General features: G+C 32.4%; 1 protein-coding gene across 9 annotated transcripts; it reads left to right on the top strand.

Moving 5' to 3' along the window:
- Positions 1-1,340: 1,340 nt before the first annotated feature.
- On the top strand, positions 1,341-14,254 carry LOC143242614 (uncharacterized). 9 transcript variants are annotated; one of them, XR_013022995.1, is made up of 3 exons: positions 1,846-2,606; positions 8,812-9,258; positions 10,544-14,254. XR_013022995.1 is itself a non-coding variant. In XM_076486075.1 (2 exons), exons 1-2 carry the CDS (start codon positions 1,742-1,744, stop codon positions 9,068-9,070), a joined length of 327 nt encoding a protein of 108 aa, XP_076342190.1. In that variant the 5' UTR covers positions 1,343-1,741; the 3' UTR covers positions 9,071-9,695. The 9 variants fall into 9 exon arrangements, 3 of the variants coding, with proteins under 3 accessions (XP_076342190.1, XP_076342191.1, XP_076342193.1); XR_013022996.1 differs by having other exon boundaries at positions 2,385-2,606; positions 11,063-11,528; XR_013022999.1 differs by lacking the exons at positions 1,846-2,606; positions 10,544-14,254 and adding an exon at positions 1,341-1,714 and having other exon boundaries at positions 8,812-9,695.
- Positions 14,255-26,863: the final 12,609 nt, after the last annotated feature.

The following is a 26,863-nucleotide window of genomic DNA, read 5'->3' as shown; positions in this document are numbered from 1 at the left end:
AATATTTGTTGCTTACAGGTGTTTTTAAACTCGTAAATGTTGTTAATTTTAGAAGTCACACAAAGATCTAGAGGTGGAGTTAAAAGAATTGACAAGAGAAAAGTCGGTTCTACTGTAGAAGAACAGGATCTGGAACCTTTACCAACTGTATAATCTTAACGTTGTATTTACTCAAAAGTTGACGAATGAATTTTCTCATTAATATTAGTTTTAAGTAAACTTTTAGCTTAATTATTTTCACTTACGAAAAATAAGATATTTGAACATACTTTCTTGGAATGGCTATAATGATTCTCTATAAGTGTGTTTACTAAACGTTTATTTCTAAACATTTATTCAAACGAATCTTTACTTCTAGAGCCTGAAACTCACACCAAAAACACCTTAATTAGTCTAATGGTGGTTGTAATGTTGGTTCTGCTAAATAAATATAATTATAGAGCAACTAGCGTGTGAACAATGAAATATAATAAGGGTAACTTATTTTACATAAAATATTTTCGTTGCACTAACACAAGGATAAAATAAGAAAATCGATATTCTGATCAAAGTAGAAGAATGAGTACCTTTATGTGACTACAAAACTGATATAACTCTTGTTATTAAGCTTTGTTATTAATTAAAGAAACTGTTTTATCTTCTCCCTTCACATTCAGCGATCATTGTGATTATGTGTATTTTTATAGGAATTAGAGAACATTGTATAATGAAATATTATGCTATAATTATATGTGTAGCAAAAACAACAACTATTTAATGATTTATGATTTTAGTATAAAATATTTTCTCACATTATTTTAAAATTTAAGCGGATGCATAACTTCTCATCCCCCTACTTTACAAGACCCTGTCAAGATACTGTTTGTTAAAGTAATGAATAACACGTATATTAACGGCAATGTTGAAATATAAACCTACATGATATAGGGGTTAGGGGAAGCTGGATTTACCAAAAATTCACAAACAATTAAACAGTAAGTAGTAAATCTTAAAAGGAAACTAATAAAAATATATCACATTTTCTTGGACGTTTTTGTGACACCACACGACAATGAGATTTGTAATGATTTATTTTTAAATCTTTCTTTTCATTGAAACTATACCATATGTTTCCAATAAAAAGAAAACAATATCATCTTGACCTCTTCAGAATTACTCCTGCATACGCGAATGACGGTAATATTGGTTGTACGATATCAGAATTCATCAGCTCGTAATGGAAATACATACGATAAAATAGTATGGGAGCAGTGAAAAACATTTGTGACAAGATAAACGTTCTTTGTGTTACGTAATGACACACCAATACAATAAATTCCACCTCACCAGCATCTAACATTATTTACTATCATAGATAATAGCCTGTATAGCGTTACTATCTGACACCACTTGTGTCATATTTACTCCCCTGTCTTTTGTCTATGTAAAACTTAAATTATATCAAACAGCTAACTTATTTCTCATAATATGTCTATAGTGGATTAGAAGTAGAACATCTCTTTTTTTTTTTTGCTTTGATGCATGTGGAAATGTGAACATTCAATATGATTTTTTTCAACGTGTTTGTAAACGTATCGTGGGTTCTTGGATAGTTTCCCTTCATCTTCTCTCTTCATTTCACTGAATTTACACTCTCAAGCACTATTGCACGGGTTGCACCCCTTTATATCCGGTACTGTCTGTGATGTAGTTTGTACAGTATTCAAGCTGAGAGGTGACTTAGAGTGTTGTATGAGTTACCATGACTCATTTGTTCGAGTTTTTCATTCTTCTTCGTGTCTTAACTATCCTTGCAAAACGTCCAGACTGGTACGGCGGACTAACTGCTTGAAACCGGATTTTGATATCCGAGGTGTGAGGTGTGCGAGCACAGATAGCCCATTGTGTAGCTTTGTGCTTAATTCCAATTAATCATTCAATCAATCAGTGTTTGCAAAATTTATCCTAAGTCTACTATATATTAAGGATCCTTAAACTTTAACCTGCAGAGCATAAATTTCCTTTATATGTGACTTACATGTAATACTGTGTCATTAATTAATATTTTAATTTAATACTGTTTGTTATTAATTAATATCTTAATTTAATAATTTATGTTATTAATTAATATTTTGATTTAAAACTGTATGCTACTAATTAATGTTTCATTTGATACCGTTTTTTATTAATTAATATTTTGATTTAATTACTGTTTATTATTAATTTATGATTGAATTTAATATTGTTTGTTATTAATTATTATATTGATTTAATACTGTATGTCATTAATTAATATTTTAATTTTAATTTTAGTTGATAAAATAATATATGTATATATATACACACACACATATATAAGTGTGTATGCTTGCATTTTAGAAATGATTTAGCCATGAAAGGTAATGTTTATAAGGGGTGTTACTGTGTCTGAAATATTAAGATAACAGAAATATTAATTATTTTAGCCATAATGGAGGATACATTTTAAGTAGATTAAACATTAATGAGAGAGTCTTCGAAAGGAGTTATTGTACTTGTGACTGTATATGTTAATTGTTTAGTCATCGGCTGTACATCTCTAGGAAGCATACAGAGTGTTTGATGGTATCTTTCTTGGTACTCTACGAGTAAGTGTATGAACTGTGTAGATCTAATATTATAAAGATGTTATACATCCATTGTTGGTTGCTTAAATGTCAGAAAGCTATCCAGGATGGTAAGAAAAACAAGTGCACGTTAACATTTTCATAACTTGTTGCTGGTAGAGATCTGTAATAATTACTTCTCAATTCCGTACACAACTTTGCAGTATACGTTGACTTCTGATAGTGTTAATTTCTGTAGAAGCATTTTCTTATAGATGTTTATGTCCATTTATGTTACTTTTTTTTTTTTTGTTTTTTTTTAAGTTTATTTCACATTTCAAATTACTCATTCTAATTTTCATTGTTAGGTAAGCTTCATGAAATGAGCCCTTACATGTGTGTCGTTTTTATTAACATTACAAAATTAAAAGTAATTAATTACATTATGTAACAATAACAGTATTTTAAAACCAGTATTGAAACACCCAAACAAATCCATATTGTAGTTGGATATGTGGGGTTGTCAGATTATATCTTTTATTACACAGTATTTCCAGTAGGTATTTATACTTACTACTAATTGTGATGTGATATGAATAATCAGTAAAATCTGAGAACAAGACTCAGAACCAGAGTCAGTTTACCATTTTAAGTTTAACTAACACTCACTGTGAGAACTGTAATTAGGTGTTTTCAGTTACTCAGAGTAGGTTTTATTTCATTATTACAGTTTCATATGCCTGTTACCAGAAGGTTAATCTATAATAAACTGACTACATGATAAAAAGATATCATAAAATAGCTTTACTAAATTCATTCAGCAATACATGTTAGATTTGTTAATTTAACACACTTACTACTTATTGTCAGCTAATACTGATAGTGTAGTTTTATATACAGGAAAAGTTAAAAAATAGATAGTGTAGGTATTTACAGTGAAACTAAGATAATAGTCATAAATCACTGTAACTGTTCTGTGTTTTAAGAAAAGTAAGTGAAATTTAAAGATTTATTTGTAAATAGTAATAATATATATACACACACATGTGGAATGTATTAGAACTAAATGTGATTGTATTATACAAATTACTGGTCCTCTAAAACAAAGGAAAAAGTTGTACTTAATAAAAGTCAGTTTTATACTATTTTATATCAGCTGTAGTTACATATATACTTAATACACTAGATGTTGTTGCTAGTATGTACAACAGAAGGGTTGGAAGAGTCAAGTGATGTTAGTATATACAACAGTAAGGTTTGGAAGAGCCTAGTGATGCTGTTGTTAGTATACACAACAGGGAGCAGTGGTAAGAAACAGTAAGGGTTAAATGCAAAGCCACATTATGGGCTATTTTTGCTGTGCCCACCACAGGTGTCAAAATCCAACATTTAATATCATAAGTATTTTTGTCTGTTTTTTATGTATCTTATGAGAATAATCGTTTGGTTGAATGTTATCTATTAAGGATATGAGGTATGACTATTAATCGATTAGCAAATTCCAGCCCAATTAGTTTTTGAAATAAAGAACTCTCAGTCCACAACCTTTACAATAAAATCTTTAAAAAATAAGACTTGATAGATTAATAAGGATAGATTTACATTCAATGAATCTTCTTTGATTTTCTTCATGAAAGCATGTTTCACTAGAGCAAGAAAGTTATTTGAATTTGATAATTAATTAATCATTGGGCTCATTAATTTATTTTACTAAACTCTTGAGCTGTTCTCTCATGGTACTTGAATTGACATAAAAATAAAATAATGAGAAATACTACACTTTTGATCAGTTGATTCTTTTCACATGTCATAATACTAATTAGTTCAGCTGAGCAACCTTGAATTTAACTCACAATGGTAATACTAAATTATGATAATATTTTGATTATTTGGATAACACTATGCAACACAAATTTTGTTCCTGGATAGCATATGCTATTTCTTAATTACTTATGTTGTAAAAGTACAGAAAATGGCCATTATTCCCTTCAAACTTTGCTTTTGTGATCTGGATAATGAATTTAGAAACTAACCTATTTTCTATGTAAAAACAGGCAAATTTGCACATTTTCATTTACATAAGGTCTGAATAAAGCAACATATGTATGAAGATTCACATGTATCTACAGTAAAGTTATACACAAATGTTAAGAAGTGAGTAGTTTTCTTTTAGATTTGTGACTGTAATATAAATCACTTTCAAGTATTAGCCCCCAAATACAGTCTTCCATTATGTTTTGGTTATACACTCCCAGGTCACAAAAGCAGTTTGAAGAGAAAAATAGGTCATTTCCATTTACTTTAGGCATGAGCCATTGGGAAATAACATTTTCTGCCCAGGAAGAAGAAAAAGTAAAAATTTGGTTACATAGTGTAGTTGAAAAGAGGGAAATTCTAATGTTTTTAACTGATTTCACAGGCTTATGAATTTGAACTTCATAAAAGTTTTGGTTTTATTTATAGCCATTGGGAAATAACATTTGCCATAATTCATATATGCAAAGAGGGAAAAATGTTTTAACTGATTTCACAGGCTTATGAATTTGAATATATATTATTTTTCTATCACATTCATATAAGGATGTCTTACAAATCGTGGAGTACAAATCGTGGAGTAGAAAAAACTAACTCAGATGAAATTACTATTTCATTTACTAAAGTGAACATTTATGTGTTTTATTGTGTGTTTCTTGTGGGTTCTAGATAGATTGATAAGACTACTTGGTCAATATTAGTTGTCATTATTTTAATAAATCACTTGTGTTGAAGTATATATGACATGTGGAAAATCTATATGTGATGGTGATAAATGGATATCATATTTGGATTCAATGTACAGGAATTACTGTAGAACATGTACACATTTCAAGATAGTAAAACCATTGATTATTTATAAATAAGCCTTTCTTATTTATGCTACACTAACCAAATCTCCAAGATAACCTAGATATGTTGTATTTCATTAGAATTTTTGCCAAGTTTATTTCATTAGATGTGTTTAGAATTCTTCACATACTAATGTAACAAATATTAACTGGTCTGCAATTTCTAGAGTAACTATTTTATTCCCTTTAAAAATAGAAGTAACATCATTGATAAGTCACCTGGCAATTTTCTGTTCACATGTGTCTGATCTTTGACTCTTAAAAACACAGATAAATATTGTTTGGCTCTGGTGCTTCAACTAGTATTAATTATTCAGTCTTGTTATTTTTACCACCAAATTATTAACTTTTACATTCTGTTACAGTGTATGGTATAAAGTGTAGTCTGAAACTAGCTTATGCTACTGAACATACTTTCAGCTGTGTGGTGAATCTTATACCTGATATTTGGTTACAAGTAGCATATTATTAAGTGATTCTGGTGTTGACTAGTTTTCTTCCACTTGGTTAGCAGTTCTGAATTTGTTATGACTATGCCTAAACATTATAGGACTCCAGCCTAGGTGTTTACTATAAATGTTGCAGAAAATACTTTCTTTCTTTCTTTGTATTCAGAACTATGCCATAAATGACAGGTTTTTCACAAATTTGTGTGTAGTGTTTTATAAGTTCAAAAAAGACAATTTGAATGAGTAAACAGTAAATGGTATCAAGATTTAGATATATGTTTTTTAGTATTGAGAAAATAAAGGATATATTTGGATTATCAGTACTGTCCTGTCTTTGTTATTGCTGTTTCATTTCGAAGTAGGTAAAGGGAGTTTGTGGATGTTTAATAGCTGTGTAGAGTATTTATTTTGAAAAGTATCTCTGAAAGTACTTGGTTACGTTTTTCTATATTATTATTATTACTGAAGGATGAACAGACTGTTTTTAGTGTATTTAATTTTGGAAATTGTTCTGAAATAATGACTCAAGGAAGTTGGATGTGTTGTTGATTGGGCTTCTGTTAAAACTGTGATGACTTCATAAAACATTATATACCACTGGTGCTTTTAGTTTTGTATGAGAAATACCTGTTTTTCAGTACACTGGAGACAACATAGACTTGTTTCAGTCGAATGTTTAGATAATTTATCAGATGTAACTTATGCATCTGTATTGAATATGAGTTAGTAATGTGAGAAAGTTGCAGGTGTAAGTTGATAACAAATGGAAAACAAGCAGATATCATCCTGTGAAATGTGAGTGGTTTTCATGAGATCACAGGAAGCTTCGTACATATATGTTGATTATACACTTTAGGTATTGTTTCTCATGCACATATTCAGAAAAAGTATATGAAAAACCAAAAGTTTGTCTGTTATTCAAATATAAATGTATGAATTGTATAGAACAGTCATATCTTTAAACATTTAAGCTGTCTGCTTGATATTTGTTGTGATTTGCTTCAGATTGCAAATTCTGTTGATTGACGTAATTGACTTTGTCTATTGATTGATATTTTGTTAATGAGTATAACTCACGTGCATGTTACAGTTTATCACAAACAAGCACACATGTGGTCATAGATGAAATAAATCATATACAAGTCTACATATATATAAAAGTTTATTATATGATCATTTGAAATGCTAAAAAGAAGTTGTATATTATAGTTTCAGAGGTGATCTGATAACATATACATGTAATTGGTGATAAAGCAATGTTATGCCATTTTATAAGCATTTTGTTCTGAAAGTAATTACAACTTAATGATCCATCCTACCCTAGACCTAATTAACTTGCATTCTCTTAGGTACTGCCAAGAAATGTTTTGTGTTTAGCTGTACATTATTAGTCTATGGAGACAGACAAAAATGTTTTTTTTTTATTTAATGTAAAATAAAATAGAATTTTAAATGTACATTCAACATATATTACCTCCAACTGATAAGTTTTGATATTGAAAAATTCCTCTTTGTTACTGATGTGTAGCAGACAGAAAATATATTTAGCATGCTATTTTTTTATATATTGTGTGTTTGAAATCCATAAAGAACTAGTTTATGAAAATATGTACATGCCTTAGATTATGGCTAAAGTAATCGTTATTCTTTTTTTTTTTATGCTCATAATCTGAACTAGTTTTGGGTCGGCCAGCATATTTGCAAGCCATTTGACAGCTGTGTAGGTCAAACATGTTCATTTATGGGAAGTTGAACTTTCAACTCTCAGATTGTAAGTTAGGAAGTTAGGTACCCTAACTACCAGGTCTAACTAAAATAGGAGTTGTTAGAGTCTTTTATTTATTACCCTGTTATTTAACTCTTAAGTTTGTACTTCAGACTGTATTTCACTCCTTAAATATGCTCCAATGTGTGGTTGATCTAATCAGGACTTTAGCAGGTTCTTAATGTTTGATGAAAGAGTGCACATACAGCATACCTTTTTCAGAATTTCTACAGATAAATTTGAGAAGTCTGTTTACTTACTTATCACATCTAATTTATTTTATTTCTATACAATGCCTTTATGTTCCTCTCACCCAAAATACAAGTTCTTTCCAGAGTTTCACACCCAACTTTATATTACTCAAGTTATTATCCACTCACTAAGATTGTCCATGTTCTTATAAGTTTGAAAACAAAATCTCAACAATTCCTACATTTTAGTATCACCATCAGACATGGAAAGTTACTACAGTGCACAGTTACTGTAAATATACCCATTAAAAAGGTTTCAAAACAGGCTTTTAAAAGATCCCAACTATTGTAAACTTTATCAGTACCTTCTGCTTTGCAAACTTACTGTAAAATTAATTTTTTTTTTACCTCCTGTTATAATTATACCTAACTGTTGAATCTTTCTAAACATTGTTTCATGCTTTTTTATCAGTTTGTGTTTGAAATATACAAAGATTTACTTTTCACCATAATTTAGTTGATGAAAGGTGCAGTATATTCTTTAGCTTGAATATAATTAGTAATTTATTATTTACATTATTTTTATTTACTGAGTTTTGGTTCTAAAAATAAACAAAAAAGTCTTAAAATTGATTTGTTTTCTTAATATGTTTATGTTATAAAGTGTAACAGGATACACAGTGCATATTCAATGCTTGATGCAGTTTGGTAGAGTGCAGTCCAATTAACCATTCGCTGAATAATAATTTGATTTATAGATCATCTTTTACTTTAATACTGTTGAAGTGTTTTTGTTATGTTTATCTTACAATATAGTCAGTCTGAGATGTCCATTTCATTCATTGTTATGTTATTTGTGTATTTTGTTTTTAAAAAAAGTGATGTTAGAGGAAGTTCTGAAATAGCTGTTCTTTTGTAAAGAACATGACTTGAGTGTGCATATGCTTTTTTCTTCAGGTATTCATCCTGTTGGAAACATTGGACGAGAACAAGGCTCCTTCTGGTGGCCACTGTTAGGTGCCTACTTGACATACCCATTATACTTTTGGGACCTAAACTCTGTCTTCTCAGTGTTTTTTTAACTGGTATTCTAAGAAATGGCAAAGAAAACCCCTTCCTAGACGTTCCATCTCGAAACGACTCTTGGTCCTTTCTTTTTGTAGAGCATTGTACATCTCTCTCTGGACTTCATGGCTATATTTCAACTGCACTGTGACAGATCAGAACGGAAATGAAATGAAGTGTTGAGATGCAGCTAATAATTTTTTTTGACAAGTCTTGTGTGGCAAGAAGTTAAATCTGTCATGAAAGATATTTGTCTTTGCTCAGTATAATGGTCGGAAAGAAATATGGCACAAATTAATTCAAGTATTTGATCTGCAAGTAGAGAGAAATGCTTTAAAGGTAATAGATCCAAATAAATTGAATTTTCACATTTTAATATTTTATTCATGTTGTTTTATTTATGTGATAAATTAATATATTATGTAGATAGGTTTTGTTGTTATATTTACTTTTGACTAGAAATAACTGAAGAAATGTATAAACAATGTAAAAAATATGTTTAGTATAATAGCTTATTTATTTCACTTTTCTAAGACAAACTTTGATATCTGTTTTTAGTGCTCATATTAAGGCTAGTAAAATGAACAATGCTTATCTGCCTTTTTCTCTACCCTCTTCTCATACATAAAGTGATAAAATGAATCTAAACCAATTTTTATAGACATCCAACATTTAAATTTATGTAATTGGTACTGTTTTATGAATGTGTTAAAAACACATTTAGAACATCACATGCATTTGTATCTTTATAAATAAACATTTGGTTGCTAAAGTTATTCCTGTATGATTTATGTTATAACCAGTTCTTGGTTGTGACACAAGTCATGATACTAGAAAGAGAAAACAAATAGATATTAATAAGGTGGAAGCTAAAGCAACAACCTATTGTGTTGGTGGAACTTATCATAACTAACATTTGTGGTAATGTAATGAACCATAAAGGAAAATTTGCAAGCCAGTGTGATTCAGCATGTCACATGTTGCATTGGTTGTATACTCTTGTTATAGTAAATGGGAAACACACAGAACACCTGATCAAAGGTCAATGGTGACATCCTCCATAACTGCTTCCAGTTGTGTCTTGGAAGCTTGATTTCTACTGGTAGAAAAGGCCAGGTTTTGGTTCTGCATATTATCATAGTCTCCTTATACATCTCAGATCACATTATAAAAACAGATTTGTTTCTTGTAAATCATACAGATGTCTGTTAGTGCTCTGTGAGACATATAAATCCAGTTCTCTCCAAACCAAATCCAAAAAGTTCACTTTGTTAGTCAAGCTGGTAATTAGTGCCCCTTCAAGTTTGTGTCCTGGACAAACTTACTTCTTGTATCTCAGAATGGCTGGTATGGGTATTAGCACTTTTACTAATAAAGTGGAGAACAACATTTTGACCTTCTTAAGTCATCTTCAGGTTAACCCAAGAAGATCGAAACATTGTTCTCTGATTTATTAATAAAAGAGTTAATACCTATACCATCCATCCTGAGATACATTTTTACTTACCTCTTGCACTACCTATGGTACAGAGCTGCATGGTAAGATATTATTTCAAATGCTCAAACTATAGCAAAATGAACTTGCATTGAAAGTCATAAAAGTAATATTTTCCTCTCATTTTAGGTTTCAAATCTGTAGTCCAGTGCTATACAGGAAGAGATCACTGTTCATTACCGGATACTCTCCATACAGTGACATCCTGATGAGCATAAATATCCTGGGAGAAGGAGGTAGTACAACAGGGGTCTTCCCCACAGCAAAATCTCTGGCATCGGACCTGTAGATCCTAGCCTTATTCTGAAAAGGGCCGTTTACCCAGTCACAGGGTATCTAATCAATCACAGTACATTTCAAAATCAATTCGCCAGTGTACTCCGTCCTCGAGCCAAGGATTGGCTCACTTCACTTTCGCTGCTTTCGTCCAGTTCTCCCGTCCTACCTCTCACTCACAAATACACCACTCCATTTTTTGAAATGTTAAAAATAAAGTAAAAACCCCACGGATATTTTAAAACATTTCTCATGTAAGGGGACGAAGAGGAACTACAAAGTTCCTGAACACCCCAGTTGGAGAGAGAACTCTTCTGATTTCTCTCTCTCTAAACTAAACCCCTGCCACGATAGTTTTGTTTTTTTGTTTAGGTAGCACAAGAGAAATTCATTGAGATATGAAGTGCTGTCTCAGATCAAGTCCAAGAGGCTGACTCATAACAAAAAGTAACAAGATAATCCTAGGGCAATGCAAAACTAAGTAGGAATTTATAATGGAGCAATTAAAATACATATCTGTTTCAGTATGACCACATCATACAAAGAATCTACTGATAAACTGGTCTAAATATCTGATATCTACAAAACATTTCAGTCATTCTTTTGTTTATATAATGTTTACAGTTAGTTAGATTTCTTCAGTATATGTGGTCTGAGGATTATTATTATTCTGTCTATTTTGTATAAGAATGGAAATTTCCAGTATTGTTGGAAGAAAAGAACTTATGAATATGTTCAGTGAATCCGTCAAAGTACAGCTTTTAATAGTCAAAATACAGTACTGTGAAAAGTATTTGGTTAACTAAATGTATTCTCCTTTAATAAAAGGACTAAATCTGTACTTCTATTGGGTAGTTTTATGTGTAACTGATAATGGTTTATTTGTAAAAAAAATGTAGACTTGAATTCAAAGTTTGTGTTTTATGATGGTTCATTGCTTTTGGAAACTTTCTTTTGAAAAAATTCTCCTTCTGAATTAATTCCTTAAACCTGAGTGGATGCTGCCAGTATTCAGCCAAAAATCCTGATTTTATCCACCGAACAGTGACAGCATCTGACAATGTGTACGTCTCTTTTATGAAAACTAACCTGAATCATGTTATTGTCTGTAAAATTAAGAAAATTGAAATTTCATAAAGTATGGTGACAGTTTTAAGGGAATCATTAAAATAATTCCAGCAAAATGTGCAACAAATTACAGCTTTAAAGAATTGAAGCACAACAAGTAATCACTTTTGGGGAGGATCCGATTTCTCAGTGTGTTTGTTTCTGAAGTTTCCTTCATGCACCATTGAAACTTAATTTCCAAGAAAAAGAAACAAAACAATTTGATACCAGTTTAAGTGATTGGTAGTAATAAGTAGAAGGAAAAATATAATGGAATATTTAAGTTTAGAACTACCTGGATGATAGTTGTTGAAACACAAGTAGAAAGACAAGTGTACAAAGTTAAGTATTATTTTTTGGACAAGTATTCAAAATCTCTTAGAAAAACTTCTATTTTATTTATATATCGTAGTTTAAAATAGTTTTTTCTAGGCAAGACAGTAAGTTAACCAAACTCAATACAGAATAATAACAATTATTTATATGAGGAAAATTTTGTAATTCATCATATCTATTATTTCCTTGGATCTGAGGTACTACTATTGAATTATGAGGTCCATATTTTCCTTAGCTGTAGAGCATACTTTGATAGCAGGTTTGAAGATTTTTCATGTTATGGATTACTTACAGATGTTTTTCTTTTCGTTTACTTGTTTTTAGAACTATATAAAATATCTTACCAAAACACAGTAACATATGTTACTCAGACTGTTTATTTAACAAATGAAGGTTTCCATTAATGCTACACCAGCCAAGTTAAAATTATGTCCCTTGTGGCTTTTTCTTTTCTGTTGTTGTCAAGATGTTTTCTTTACTGTGATGTTGAATTAAGAATAATTTTGGTATTTCAAAGTTATTACAGTGTATAGTATTTTTTCTTTAAATATAAGTATCTGAATATTTCAATTGTTGCACTAATCCAAACTCTCTACTGTTGTATTTGTTACATCTTCTCTTGAAATATTAATTTTACAAGTCAGAGCTGAAATATGCACTGTTCATTTAGTGCAGAAACAATCAAATATGAACATGTTGTCAGGTATAAACTAAAATGTTGTATAATATTCTGTGTGCCACATTTGTCATTTTACGAATATGAATTCAGAGCTTTGGAAGAAAGTAAATTTGCAGTTGTGAAACTACTGTAGTTGGTTTTACTGTCATCACTTTGGTTCATGCTTATTAAGGATGTTACATTTGTCTGACATTGAGTCTTGTTAAAACTGTTGAAGTTATCACTTCTAATCATTATAATTGTTCAAAATTAATTGATGGTGGTGATGTGTAGGTTTAAAATAGAATGTAACAAGCAAAATTACCCATTTATAGTGATGGTTGCTGTTTAAGTAATCTAGCAAAAGTACACGTACCCAGTAACAGTTACTGTTTACGTTTGTCTTGCAAAAATACTTGTCCCAAGTGACAGTTGCTGTTAAAATTAATTTTTCAATGTAAATTATTTCATAAACGTTTAAAAGGTTAACTTTTTGCAATCTTGGTTTCACTTAGAGCCAAAGCTCTGAGCTATTTATACTTCACACCATAAAACAATTAATCACTTCAGTCATGCTAAGAGCCTCTCGACAATAACATATTGTAAATGTACATTTGTATTTTTTATAGTACGTCATATTTTGAAATGTTAATGATAGTCTGATAAATTAAATATAGAACATCCTACTTGTGAAATAAAGTTTGGTATTAACATTATTCATACTTGTTTTACTATCATTTCAAAAGTGAATGTTAAACTTTGCCCAAATGAACAGATCTTCAAATGCTACATGTTTCCAATATATAAGAATTCAGAAGTTATTAACAGTTGCCAGTTTTAAACATAATGATAAAATAATGAGTATAAATGAAGATTATCTGTTGACAGTAACTGTTGACAGTAACTGTTAGAATAATAGTTGTACAAACAGAAACAGTTGTAGCACCAAGATGAACTCAATTTTACTTTTCTGTTATCTACGTGTAAACAGAAGGTTAACAATTGCTTTGTTCAGTGAACCAACGGTAATAACTTTGTATTAATTGTTAGTAATGTGTGTCCATTGTCTGTATATTTCACAAAGTATTCAACAATTCCAAACATTTGCAGTGTTTGATTTTATCCTTTATGGCAGATAGAAACAAAACAAAGTATACTTTGTACATACTGGTTGACAAGTATTCTTAAAGTAATAAAAAATAGTGCCTTATTTAAAACAAAGTACTCTAATAGATTAATAAATCTTCATTGCCACTTATTACATCAAACTAAAAAGGTCATACTGTATCACTAGGTGTAAATGGAAAGGTTTATAAGTTATTTTTAATTGAGAAAAAACTATAAAATGTGACCAGAGAAAGGTTGTTTGTTATATAACAGTTTTCATATGTATTCATCTTGAGCATTGTTTGTCGTGTATGAATATTTATGTCTAATATTTTTTGCACATCTGTTTATAAGTAGCAGTTGAAGCCTATTTAATATCATTCTAAAATCTTAAAATGGAAATATATAAAGGCAATTTAAGATGCGAGTACAAATTTAAATGAAATTGAAATATTTTAATAGGATGTTAAGGTTTAGTTATTCATTGGGTCCTAGAAAATGTAAGAAATGTTTGGTAATGAGGAAATGTATTTTTCTTAAAATTTATATTTGAAGATTTAGTTATAATCATTCATATATTTTCAAGCCATTACTTATGGGGTAGGTGAAAATGATTGATACTTAAAAGATGCTTCTTTTTTTAATTTTTTAAAGCTACTCGAGGGATATCTGCACTAGCTGTCCCTAAATTAGCAGTGTAAAAGAAGAGGGAAGCTAGCTTGTCATCACCACTCACAGCAAACTTTTGGGCTACTCTTTTATCAACGAATAGTGGGATTGATCGTAACATTATAATGCCCCCACGGCTGAAAGGGCGAGCATTTTGGCGCGACGGGGATGCAAACCCACGATTTTCAGATTACAAGTCGCACGTCTTAACCCACCTGGCCATGCAGGGCCTAGTCAAGAGAAACGTGAACCTCACAAAGATAATAGTTGAACAGTTTTGAACAGCTTATTTTATTAAGTAGTTAATATCTGTTACTGAGTATATCTTTCACTTTGTGCCTAGCATGGCTAAGTGGGTTATGGAGTTTGACTCGTAATCTGATGATCGCAGGTTCGAACCCAGTCGCACCAAACATGCTCGCCCTTTCAACCGTGGGTGCGTTATAACGTGACGGTAAATCCCACTGTTCATTGGTAAAACAGTAGCCCAAAAGTTGGCAGTGGGTGGCAATGACTAATTGCCTTCCCTCTAGTCTTACACTGCTAAATTAGGGACAGCTGGCGAAGATAGCCCTCGTGTAGCTTTGTGCGAAATTCAAATAAATATTTAATTTTGATCTTGGAAGATATCTTCATCTGTCGGAAGTTAATGTTAAACGTCAATGAAAAAGGCAAAATTCGACAATAAATAGAGCACTGCATTTTGTTTTTTCTCTCTTTGGTTTTGGGTATCATATGTACTCTGGAGTGTCAGGTGCTCTCTGACTTCTGCCTTTCTTTACTTATATGATCATGCAGTGTTGGTTGGTGTTAGTCACTGCTTTAGGTTCAGAGTGGGCTGAATTTACTCCGACCCTTTTAAGATCAATGTAATTTTGGTCGAAAAGCTTGATGTTAGTTTCGTCTGACCAAAGAATACTCTTCCAATAGGTGAAGGGTTTATCTACATGCTTTCTTGCATACCTCAATCAGTTTAATTCACAAAATAATTTATGTAGATGTGTATTGGTATAATATTTGTAATATATTATATTTCTATAAGTCTTATCGTGATACTTTTTAAGTTATGAGCAAAAAACTACTCGGGACGCAAGGGATACAAACACTTTCTGTCGTAACTGGAGTTATGTTGAAAGAGAATAAAATTCATATAATGCGTTCAAAAATCTTTACAGTAAAGGTAATCAGTTTCTAAATGCAGGTAACTTTACACGTGGTTTGGGGTTCACCACGTTAATATTTGGTAACACACACATGCGAGTGAGACGGCATTACGAGAAGTTACTGAAAATCTTTCCCACCACTGAGAGTCTATTTTAACACCGTATTCACTATATGGGAGGAGAGTTGTATATTATCTTGTTGGAAATTGTATAGTCCCCCCATCCCCCTGGAATAACAGTAGTTATAATCCTTGTCTTCTTAAATTAGATCACGTTGTTCAACAAGATATAAAGCTCTTACGGAAAATGGAAAGCCAACTTCAAAGAAAAGTTTAAATTTTAGCCTCGCCATAATGGCTCATAAAATGTCTTTAAGTTGGTTGTTGTTGTTTTGGAACAGCTCTTTTTTCTTTCTTATTTTTGTCTTTATTTCTAGGATCATTAAATAAAATATTTCAAATGATTGACTTAAGGTTATCAGGATCTCAATAGCAATATTCTGCAAAGACAAAATTCATATAATAGTTTCAATTCTCAGTGTCAAAAATTTGAAGCTCTTACCTATTTCACCAACCAGTTAAACATGCAAATCTCTTGTGCGGAGATACAAATGTTAACACTTTTACACTTAAAATGTATTTTTGATAGGTATCTATCTCCTATCACACAAAGCTATCTCAATTACTCTTTGCACTCTAAGCTTTGCTGAAAAATATTTTTGTAATCAGTGCATCAGTCTTTATACCCTATCAACTTTATGCTTTTTCTAAACATGTGCATATCATGTGACTGTTCTCCACCAGTAGTGGCACATCTGTCTCCCTCTACTATTCCTTCTTACTCCTCATTTTCAAGAATTGACCTGTTCTAAGTGAAGAACACCAGCCATGAGGAGGGTGGATGTGAATTACCAATGGGAAATTATATTTTGATGTCAAAAAATAACTTCTGATGTGGTATTATCTCCACTCTATAAAAGTAAAAGGGTCAGTTAAGAAGCACAGCAGAATAACTAACTATCCAGAATGAACAGATGTACTCTGAGATGAATAAAGCCCATAAATGGGGTACTTCTGGAACAGGTATGTTCCTTACACAGGAAGGTGGGAATTAAAGTAGAATGTGTGAAAATGGAACAATAGGTTCAAGCATTATTCATGTATAAATAAATGTTAGTACAATGAACTATATACTTTCTCACCCTCAACAGGACAGATTCTATAACTCATTTGTAACCACAAGATTGTGGATAAGGCATGTAGACCAATATACACACACACACACCAACAATCAACTGTAAGTAGAATACCATCATTGTTTGTTCTCTTGTCTTCCTGAGAGACAGTCAGTCACACTTTGATGGTGTTACAGAACAGTTGCCATCTCTATTTTTTCATTTTGGGGATTTTAATAGACACTCCCCTGTGGAGTAGTACTAATATATACATGAGGGATTGTTCCATTGAAAATATGTTCTCAGATCACAACCTATCTCTCTTCAGTAGTGGTTCTTTTCCCTATTTCCATGCACCTAGTCAGTCTTTTATTGCTGTGGATCTACGTATCTATCTGTTCCCCTTCACTTTTCTTGGAGAGATGACAATGGTAAGTGAAACAGTGAAACTACCCATTGTTTTAAGAGAGAATGGTTGTGGTCAGTGCCCTCTTACTTAAGTGCCATGGTGAAAGTTGGACCAGGTTGACTGACTTTTTTTACCACTCTTTTGGAACTTGGTCTTGCAGTCCTCAGTCTTCCATCTGTTAACAACTGCATGGAGGCAGTAAGTAATTGCATAATTCAAGCAGCTGCCAGTATGCCAACTGTATAACATTTCAATAAAAGTTATTTTCTCATTCTTTAGTAAGAAGAGGTATCATCCAATTTTCACAACATCAGTAATTGTAAAAAAACATTACAATGCATCTAAGAATGGTTTTGTAATAGTATTGACATCATTGTTGTTTAATGAAAGGAGAGATCAAAAGAAATCTGTATGTATGTCATATTGAAAGAAATAATGGTGTCTGTAACTGTTTGTTAACAACAGCTTAGCATTCTTATGTTAGTTCCTGTTAAACTATGTTGAAGCATACTAAATAACCCTATCCATCTGTTAACAGGATTAAAATTATATATTTCTATATCAGTTCCTGTTGAACAAGTCAAAATTGTGTTATCATCAAGATTAAAAGTGATGTAACATTAACAGTTGCCTGTTGAAAAGTCTAGGAATATGTTAAACAGTTTCTTTCAAGGTTAAACATTGGTTCATGTTATACAATCTTGAGTTAAACAGCTGATACCAAAACTAAACGTTAGTTATTTTCAACAAATTTCAGACATAGTAAACAGCTGGTTCAAAACCTAAACAAACATGAGACACACAGTTGCCACCACTTCTAAGCATTGCTTCCTGTTGAACACAAGTAACACATATTAAAAGCTGTTACCAAGATTTGTTAATTTCTTCTATACTCTTTGTGTTGAATTTCTTTAAACAGAGAGTGAGATTGTCATTGAATGATTTGTAAAAGATGATCTCATTTTGTTTTTTCTCAGTCTCTTAAATATACAGATCTTTTTAGACATCATTACTGGCATTTCCAGATCTACATTTGCTGCTAACGTACATTACAAATGCACTGAGAGCTCTTTCTATTTACATTTTAATTATTTCTATCTTTCTTGGTACAAACACTACCTTTAAGGGTCAATTCCTACATTTGAGATGTCTATACTCTGACATTACAAACAACATTACTTGTTATTTCTAGACATCAGAATTATTCCAACAACACCAATAAAAAGGCTGAATTTGCCACATTCTTCATTGCAAGCTGTCTCTGGTCTAAAGACAAACCACATAGTGACAGAGATCCTTTAGTCTTTACATACTTTCCTTCAACTTGACAGAGTAGTAGAACTATCCAATGCAACATCACCTTACTGACAAGAGAAAACACATCTCTCAACATTTTTGTCACTCCACTTTCAGTTTCTTTCAAATGTAAAAGGAATTTCAAAGACTGTACATGTCAAATTACAGACAGAATCAATCACCTTCACTTGTACAAACTGACAGAACTGGTCTGTGTTGGCGAGCTATTTGTCTTGCATGTGATTATATCACTAACTTATCAAATCTCTCCAGTTCCACCTTTCACGTAAAAGGCCAATTTAAATCCGACTGCATTGCTTATTTATTTGCTTTACTGTACGTAAACATCCCTGACTTGTACGCAATGACACTCTTAAACCCTCAGATCCCAAACACCTCAACTTTCCAAATCACAATGGCATTGGTGACATGAGTGTACTGGTTTTATGACATGATCCCCACAAAAAAGTATCATTGCAAAATCGAAGAACATAAACTTATATTTAACTAAATTTTTGCACCACATGGAAGTAATAAATGTTTTTTAAAGTGATTATTATCTTCCTTGTATTTCACTTTTCCACTCCTGTTACCATGACATCATATACATATATTCCCTGATCAATATTCTTTTTATTATAAAATTCTTTTCTTACTTATGGAAAAATGTTATTTACAGAGTTGTGAGAGCATCATACAGTTTTTTATATATTTTTTCGTTTGTGTATGTTATAAATGAAACAAGTAATAAACTGTCAGTGACATAGATAATAGTTTTATTTTATTTATACAAACAGACAAAGAAAGATAAAAGCTCTTGCACATCAATTAAAAGCACAAAAGATGTTTGTTCTGAGATTTTTTTTCAAATAATTTATGAACAAACTTATATAAATTAGTGACAGGTTATAATGACTGTGGAATTAGTGTATCCAGTGTAGCTAAACTGAATGAACAATTATCAGTGCTAGATTTTACTTCTTACAGTAGAGTTACCCTGGATGTAATAATGTCTCCACTAATAAATAATATGAAATTGAAAAGTCCCCTTATTCATATAATGCTAATCATAGTACAATATATATGCACCACTTACATATTAGATTTGTTTCTTTTTATATAACTTCTGTTTGTGTATGTATGTGGTTTATTAAGAAATTCCAACTTTTAGTAATATGTGCACTGTTGCAACAAGGAAAATATATAGAGAATAATGCAACTGAAAATAACGCACTTTGCAACTTAATTATTCATATATGTTTATATGAAATTTGTCGTTGAGTCACATTTATAAAAATAATTCATATGATCCCAGTGAATTAACATGCAAAGTCTATCCAATTTATAAGATTTAAATTAGAAAACGGTCAGCAAAGTATACTGATGTTTTTTTTAAACTATTGTCATACACCAATTGCTTCCACAAATTCCAAATAAACTTTATCATAAACCTAATTTTGTTGGTGAACATTGAAATATTAGATATAACTGCATGTGTGTGAAAGTCAGCACCTGTGTGTGTAATCTTATAGAAGAAAGTACATTTGTTTTTATTCATGACATTTACTTTTCTCATAACGTTTTCAAATGCATTTGGGAACACAAACTCATCCACATAAGAAAAAGCCTCGAATTAAGACAAGTAATAATTTTGTTTTAAAATTTCTCTGATCATCTTTTCAGGTGAAATTAAAAGCATGGTCATTTCTATGCATAACCAGAAAAAAATTGTTTCCATAAAACTAAAATGCAGAGATTATACAATTAATCTGAGAGTTACCAATGGGGTCATCAAATCCATTAGTTGCAAAAGTTGGGTACACTATAAACCAAACATCTGAGTAAACTGAGGGTTCAGTACATTATAAACAAAAATTTAGAGTATAAAGAGGGTTGAGTGCATTTCATTGAGACAACTCTGAATAATTACTTCAAGAAATGTTACAATAACCATAGCAGATATAAATAGCAGTTGAAAGGCATGCAAGTGAAGGACATTTATAACTTGTTTGGCGTCATGGGAACAATAATGCTACCAAAAAATGGTCACATTTAAAAAGGTTATTTAACACCCCTTTTCTACACAAAATTTTGACATTGGAAAACAAAGCAATACATGTACAGATTAACTTGTAACGTCAAAACCATCCAAAAAGAGACCTGAAAGAAGTCATACCCCTCACCCATGGTACAGAACGTGCAGCATCTTGCAACAGATGAGAAAACATCAACATGGATGTCAGTCAGTAACAAAATGCATCTTCATCAGCATGTAACATAATAAAGAGTATGCACATCTAAAAAATGCCAGAAGTCACATTTGAAAAGGTATCACTATTTTATTTTATTGCAAACAACCTCAGTTATTACCTGTTGCGAAACTCAACGGTAATATCAATGACACTTAATACTAATAATTAACACCAGAAAACACTTAATGTTAATCAATTATTAGACATAACACTACACAACAGCAATTAATAATGACTAAATTAGACTCATTAAATCAAAATGTTCTTGTAAAACGACGCCATAGATTGACTGAAAATGAAGAATCAAGTTTGCCAAATCTCAATAATGAATATACTCGTATAGTTCAGAGATGTTAGCCAAAATTAATGTGTAATCCAAGGTTCGCTTATTCAAATTCCCATCACACCATACATCCTCGCCCTTTCAGCCATGGAGAAATTATAATGTGATGGTCAATCCCACTATCCATTGGTAAAAGAGTTGCCCAAGAGATGGCAGTGGGTGGTGATGACTAGCTGCCTTCCCTCTCGTATAACACTGCTAAATTAGGAACGGCTAGCGAAGATAGCCCTCGAGTAGTTTTCTCGAAATTCAAAACAAATTATATTGATTTAATTTTGGTTTTAGTTGCTGTATAAGTAAAGCTTCTTTGATTTTGCGTTTTTGTATTTGGTTCCCTTCTTAATATCTGGTTGTTTTCTGTGGTTATGTTGTTTTAATTTCATTTGCAGTGTTCAAAAACGTGTGAAGATGATTTCTGTTTTGTTTTTTTGTAGGTTCATTGAATCTAGTTTCCATTTTTCTTCTTGTTTCTGTAGTTTTTAAGTCGTGGCAGTTATTGCATTGTATTTTATAAATTATGTTGGTGTTGTGTTTTTACATAGTATGGACTTCAGTTTTGTACATGGTTATTGAATAGATTTGGTGTTTCCTGGAATGTTCTGTTTTGTTATGTCTTTCTCCAAATGTTGTTTATTTTTTCGCTGATGTCAGGAACATATGGTATGCAGCAGTATATGATTTTGTAGTTTGTTATATCTTGGGATTTATTGTTTGTTCTTGGTCTATGTGTGTGCCTATTCTCAGATAGGAGACACAACAACATGTAAGGATGTTTTAGAGTACGAACAAGTTTGTATAACTGTAGAGCTGAGTAGCCAGACACCATAGAATGTAAGGATGTAGTTTTGTAAAGACACTTTTTGATAACTGTTCAGCTGTCTAACGAGATACAACAGTATATAAGAAAGATGTAGTGTAACAACAAGTTTGGATAGTTGTACAGCTGAGTGACTAGACACAAGAACATGTAAGGATGTTGTAGAGTAACAACAAGTTTGGAGAGCTGTACAGCTGAGTGACCAGACACAAAAACTTTTTTCACAGGGGGCCAGATTACTTGGGGAATGAGAAGCGTTGGCCACATGATAATTATGTTCAATACTCATAAGTTAGAATGAAAGCTCTCTGTAAAAATACTTAACACTAAGTTTAGGATGCCACATTAGCCATGTGGGAGTAGCATGCAATACACACATATAATAAAAAACAAACAGAAATACAACCAACATTTTTATTTACCAAAACGTTATCAAAGAAGGTTACATTAGCAAAAGCAATTGTCACATCGCATACAGTGAGTACATATCTGAATTTCACTAAGCCGCAAAAATGTTAGTGAGATTTATGAAATTGGCGTTTGCTTTTGAAATATCTTAAATATTCGGTTTTTAATTGCTGCATCCAATCATTAGAATTGGTTTCAAATGTTCATCAGTCAACCTTGATCGATGTACCGATTTCACATACTTCATTTTTGAAAATGCTTGTTCGCAGACATAAGTTGTTCCGAACACTGATGCCATACCAGATGCGAAATTCTTCAGCTTTAGAAAATCATCTTCAGAAATGTAGCTGTAAAATGCAATAAGTTGTCTGTCTCTGTGAGTTGCTTTGAACAAGTCATTTTCTTACAAATCCATGACCTCCAGCTGAAGTTCCACTGTCACGTCATCAATGACAATATCAAAATGATTCTGAAAAAGAAGTGGATCGGCTCTATATTTCTCGATAATAAATATATATATTTCTCTTCTCAGCTTATAAAAACGAGACAAGACTTTACCGCAGCTGAGCCACCTCACCGCCGTGTGATAAGGCAAGTCACAGAAATTGAATCAATTTCTTCAAGAAACGCCTTCAACTGGCGATGATTAAGTGCATGACTCCGTATGCAGTTCACTGCAGAAATGACTGAAACCAGACCCTTCTTTACTCCAGCCATGTTTCTTCCTCCATCAACTGTAACACCTCTAAGCTGATTCCACTAAAGGCTATAGTCTTGCAAAGTTTTATGCACTTCCATGAAAATGTCTTCTCCACTTGTTCTTCCGTGCATGCTGCAAACTGATGTCAACTCTTCCGTGATCTGAAAGTCCAAATCAACTTCACGAGTGAACACGAGAAGTTGTGACGTACTTGAGAGATCAGTAGACTCATCCTGTGCCAGAGAATACCATAGGGAGTTTCTAGCTTTTTGGCGTATCTGTAATGCGATATTCTCTCCAAGTTCTTCTGCTCTCCGTACAACTGACGTTGCTGAAAGGCTGATACTTTCAAAGAAATTGGCATTTTCAGGACACAGCTCATTTGCTGCTTCCGTCATACACTCTTTGATGAAGTTGCCGTCAGTAAAAGGTTTTCCTCGCTCTGCCATCCTATGCACTATTTTGTAACTTGTACGAGTGACAGATTTATTTTCAGCAAACTTTCTCGTGAAGAGATTCTTTTGAGATTCAAAACACGTATCATGGATTCAAATTTTTCAGAACGGAACTTTCCTGAAAATTTCAAATATGTTGATAGATGTTTTGTTTCATAGTGACGCCGAAGACTATACTCTTTTAAAATGGCAACACTTTCTGTGCATATCACACAAGTAGCTTTCTGTTTTCTTGTTTCCACAAAGAATTGCTTTTCTCCCCATTCATCATTGAAAGCATGACACTCAAAGTCCACTTTTCTTCTTTTAAAAGCAGTCATGAAAAAAGAACAGGGTCTGAAAATGAAAAACACAGAGCGCTGTGAGAAAAGTATTGTACTGGTCCAAGAACGCACAAACAAAATATATTGAAACGTACTTTTGCCACGACACTTACCTGAGAATTTTATTTTTTATTTTTTTATTTTCATTTTATTTTATTTATTTTTTAAATGGTTATTATTAGTAGTAGTTGCATTTTCTCCATGGAGAAAAGCAAAAGAAGAAAAAAGGAGAAAAATACAAAAAAATATGTATATTAAAGGAAAAAAATATATATATATGTGTGTATATATATATATGAAAAATACAAAAAATTCAAAATGTAAATAAAAAAGTACAGAAAATGTATAAAAAAAGGAAGAAATAACTAAAGGAAAAAAAAAACTTTTCTTGCATAAACTGTGCCCTGAAATAGGCCTGAGTATGGAGTTATACTTTACTTTGGCCCAAACGTTCGGAAGGGAGGAAGAGGTATGATGTACCTGACCCTCCTGGGTATTTAACATCAATACCCAAATACCTGCTCAGCGAGACTTACCTAAGAACGAGTTACGAAAAGCGCTTAACACGAATACTGAGAGAAATGAGCTTGCTGAAGCGGTGATCCCTAGGCCGCCGAATTTACAAGACATATCGATAGGACGAGGGTTAAGTCTGTACTTGTTTTTGAAATCCTAATGCTTTTATAGATACGTGCCTCGATATGAATAAACTGGAAGCAAGGACGAAAAAAGAATTTTCCTATTAGTTAATAAAATGCGCGTGACAGCCTTGTTTCTTTTTATCATAACGTCTTGTGTTTGCTAGCTTAAAGCGACCATCGGTGTGATTTATTTTGTTATGACAGTAGAACATTTGATGAAATGCCCCTATTTATTTTCGGCCTGGCATGGCCAAGCGCGTAAGGCGTGCGACTCGTAATCCGAGGGTCGCGAATTCGCGCCCGCGTCGCGCTAAACATGCTCGCCCTACCAGCCGTGGGGGTGTATAATGTAACGGTCAATCCCACTATTCGTTAATTAAAGAGTATCCCAAGAGTTGGCGGTGGGTGGTGATGACTAGCTGCCTTCCCTCTAGTCTTACACTGCTAAATTAGGGACGGCTAGCACAGATAGCTCTCGAGTAGCTTTGTGCGAAATTCCAAAACAAACAAACATTTTATTTCCAAGCTGCTAGCGGGCCGGACAAAATGACCTTGAGAGCCGTTGTTTGGTGACCCCTGGTATAGTTTATTGGCCAAACACATTAGTAGGTAAGGATGTTATAGTGATATTATAGTTTAACTGTACAGCGTATTGACCAGACACAGTAGAATGTAAGGATAATGGTACAGCTGCGTGAATAGATACAACATCATCCGACGGCTGTTTCACTGTGTCGTTTGTTTGTTTTTGTATTTTTCTTTTTTTCTTTATAGAGAGAATGCTACTACTACTTGTAGTAACACACACACACACAAAAGAAAGTAATAATAATTATTATTATTCAATATTAGAGAAAAAATTATTAAAAAAAAGAAAAATAATAATTATAATAATAAAAAAGAAACAAGGACTAAGTGTCTAGTGCATAGTGGCCAGCTTGTGTTACATTTCTTAAATATATGTTAAAAGGGGAGAGGTATTTAGGACTATTTACATCATGTACGTGATATCTGTCGAGATCACACATTAAGTCATTTTTATGCCAATTCTTATTGAAATATTTTAGAGAATTATGCAAGAGTCTTTCAGCTATTGTATCTATGTTTGCATACTTGTGCATGAATGTGGTTGAGGTGCTACGTGGTACTTTATATGCTGAAGTTAGTACTGAATTTTGTATACGTTGAAGTTTCTGTACATGTGTGGGTGCTATGTTAATCCAGGCAGGTGATGCATATTCTGTTGTTGGTCTAATGTACGTTTTGTAGATTGTAAGTATGTTGTCTGGTGTTGTTCCTTGATTTTACCTGAAAGACTTCTTGCATAGTTTGCTCTTTCCAGATTCATATCAGTATATTTTTAATATGTGGTAACCACGTTAATTTTGAATCATAGGTTAGACCTAGAAATTTAGCAGAAGTAGCAGTCAGTAAAAGTGATCCATTCATATAGAGTTTTGGTGGATCTTTTTTCAGCTTATTCAGTCTGCTGAATAATATGACTTGGGTTTTTGGAATATTGATTCTGTATTTCTGGCAATATTTTTCGATGTTATTTAGGACTGGTTGTAGGTTCGTTGCTGCTATTGACGGAGTGGGGGCACTTTTCCAGACTGCTACATCGTCAGCGAACTGTGATGCATAACCTAAATTTAGGTCTGACAGAGGCATATTACTCACGTACATGATAAATAATATAGGGCTAACAACCCCTCCCTGCGGGACTCCTGCTTCGGGTGAAAAGGCCCCTGAGTGGGCCCCGTTTACATTTACTTTACACATTCTGTTTTCCAGGAAGTTAGACAGCCAGCGAATAGTTTACTGGGGTAATGCCATCTCAAGTAATCTATGACGTAAACTATTATGCCACACTGTGTCAAAAGCTTTCTCAATGTCGAGAAAGCAAGCTACAGTGCATTTGTTTTTGTTGAAACTGTCGGTAATTAATGCTGTAAGTCGAATCAGGTGGTCTGCAGTTTGGCGGTTTTTTCGAAATCCGTTTTGAATTTCTGGTGATTTTGAATTTTCTTCTAAGTAAACTGACAGACGATTACTAATTATCCTCTCTAATACTTTGCCAATACAACTTGTTAAGCTAATCGGGCGGTAGTTGTTTGGTTTATTCGCTGGCTTTCTTTCTTTCTGGAACATTAATATTATTGCTTCCTTCCAAGAAACGGGGATATATCCTGCTGATAGTGATAGATTAAATAACGCTGTTAGGTGTTCATATAATCTCTGAGTGCCTTGTTTAAGGAAGATAGCTTGAATACCATCTTCTCCAGGGGCTTTGTTTTTTGTGTTGTTTTTAGCAG

Source organism: Tachypleus tridentatus, unplaced genomic scaffold (assembly GCF_004210375.1).
Source record: "Tachypleus tridentatus isolate NWPU-2018 unplaced genomic scaffold, ASM421037v1 Hic_cluster_2, whole genome shotgun sequence".
Taxonomy (NCBI): Eukaryota; Metazoa; Arthropoda; class Merostomata; order Xiphosura; family Limulidae; genus Tachypleus; species Tachypleus tridentatus.
Note: the sequence above shows the minus strand (reverse complement) of the source record. Positions and strands in the feature narration are given on the sequence as shown.

Excerpts from the sequence above, each read along its gene's own strand:
- LOC143242614 (XM_076486075.1), top strand. The coding sequence starts at position 1,742 with ATGACTCATTTGTTCGAGTTTTTCATTCTTCTTCGTGTCTTAACTATC. Across the intron at positions 1,810-8,811 it reads CTTGCAAAACGTCCAGACTG|GTATTCATCCTGTTGGAAAC; the intron begins GTACGGCGGACT and ends TTTTTTCTTCAG.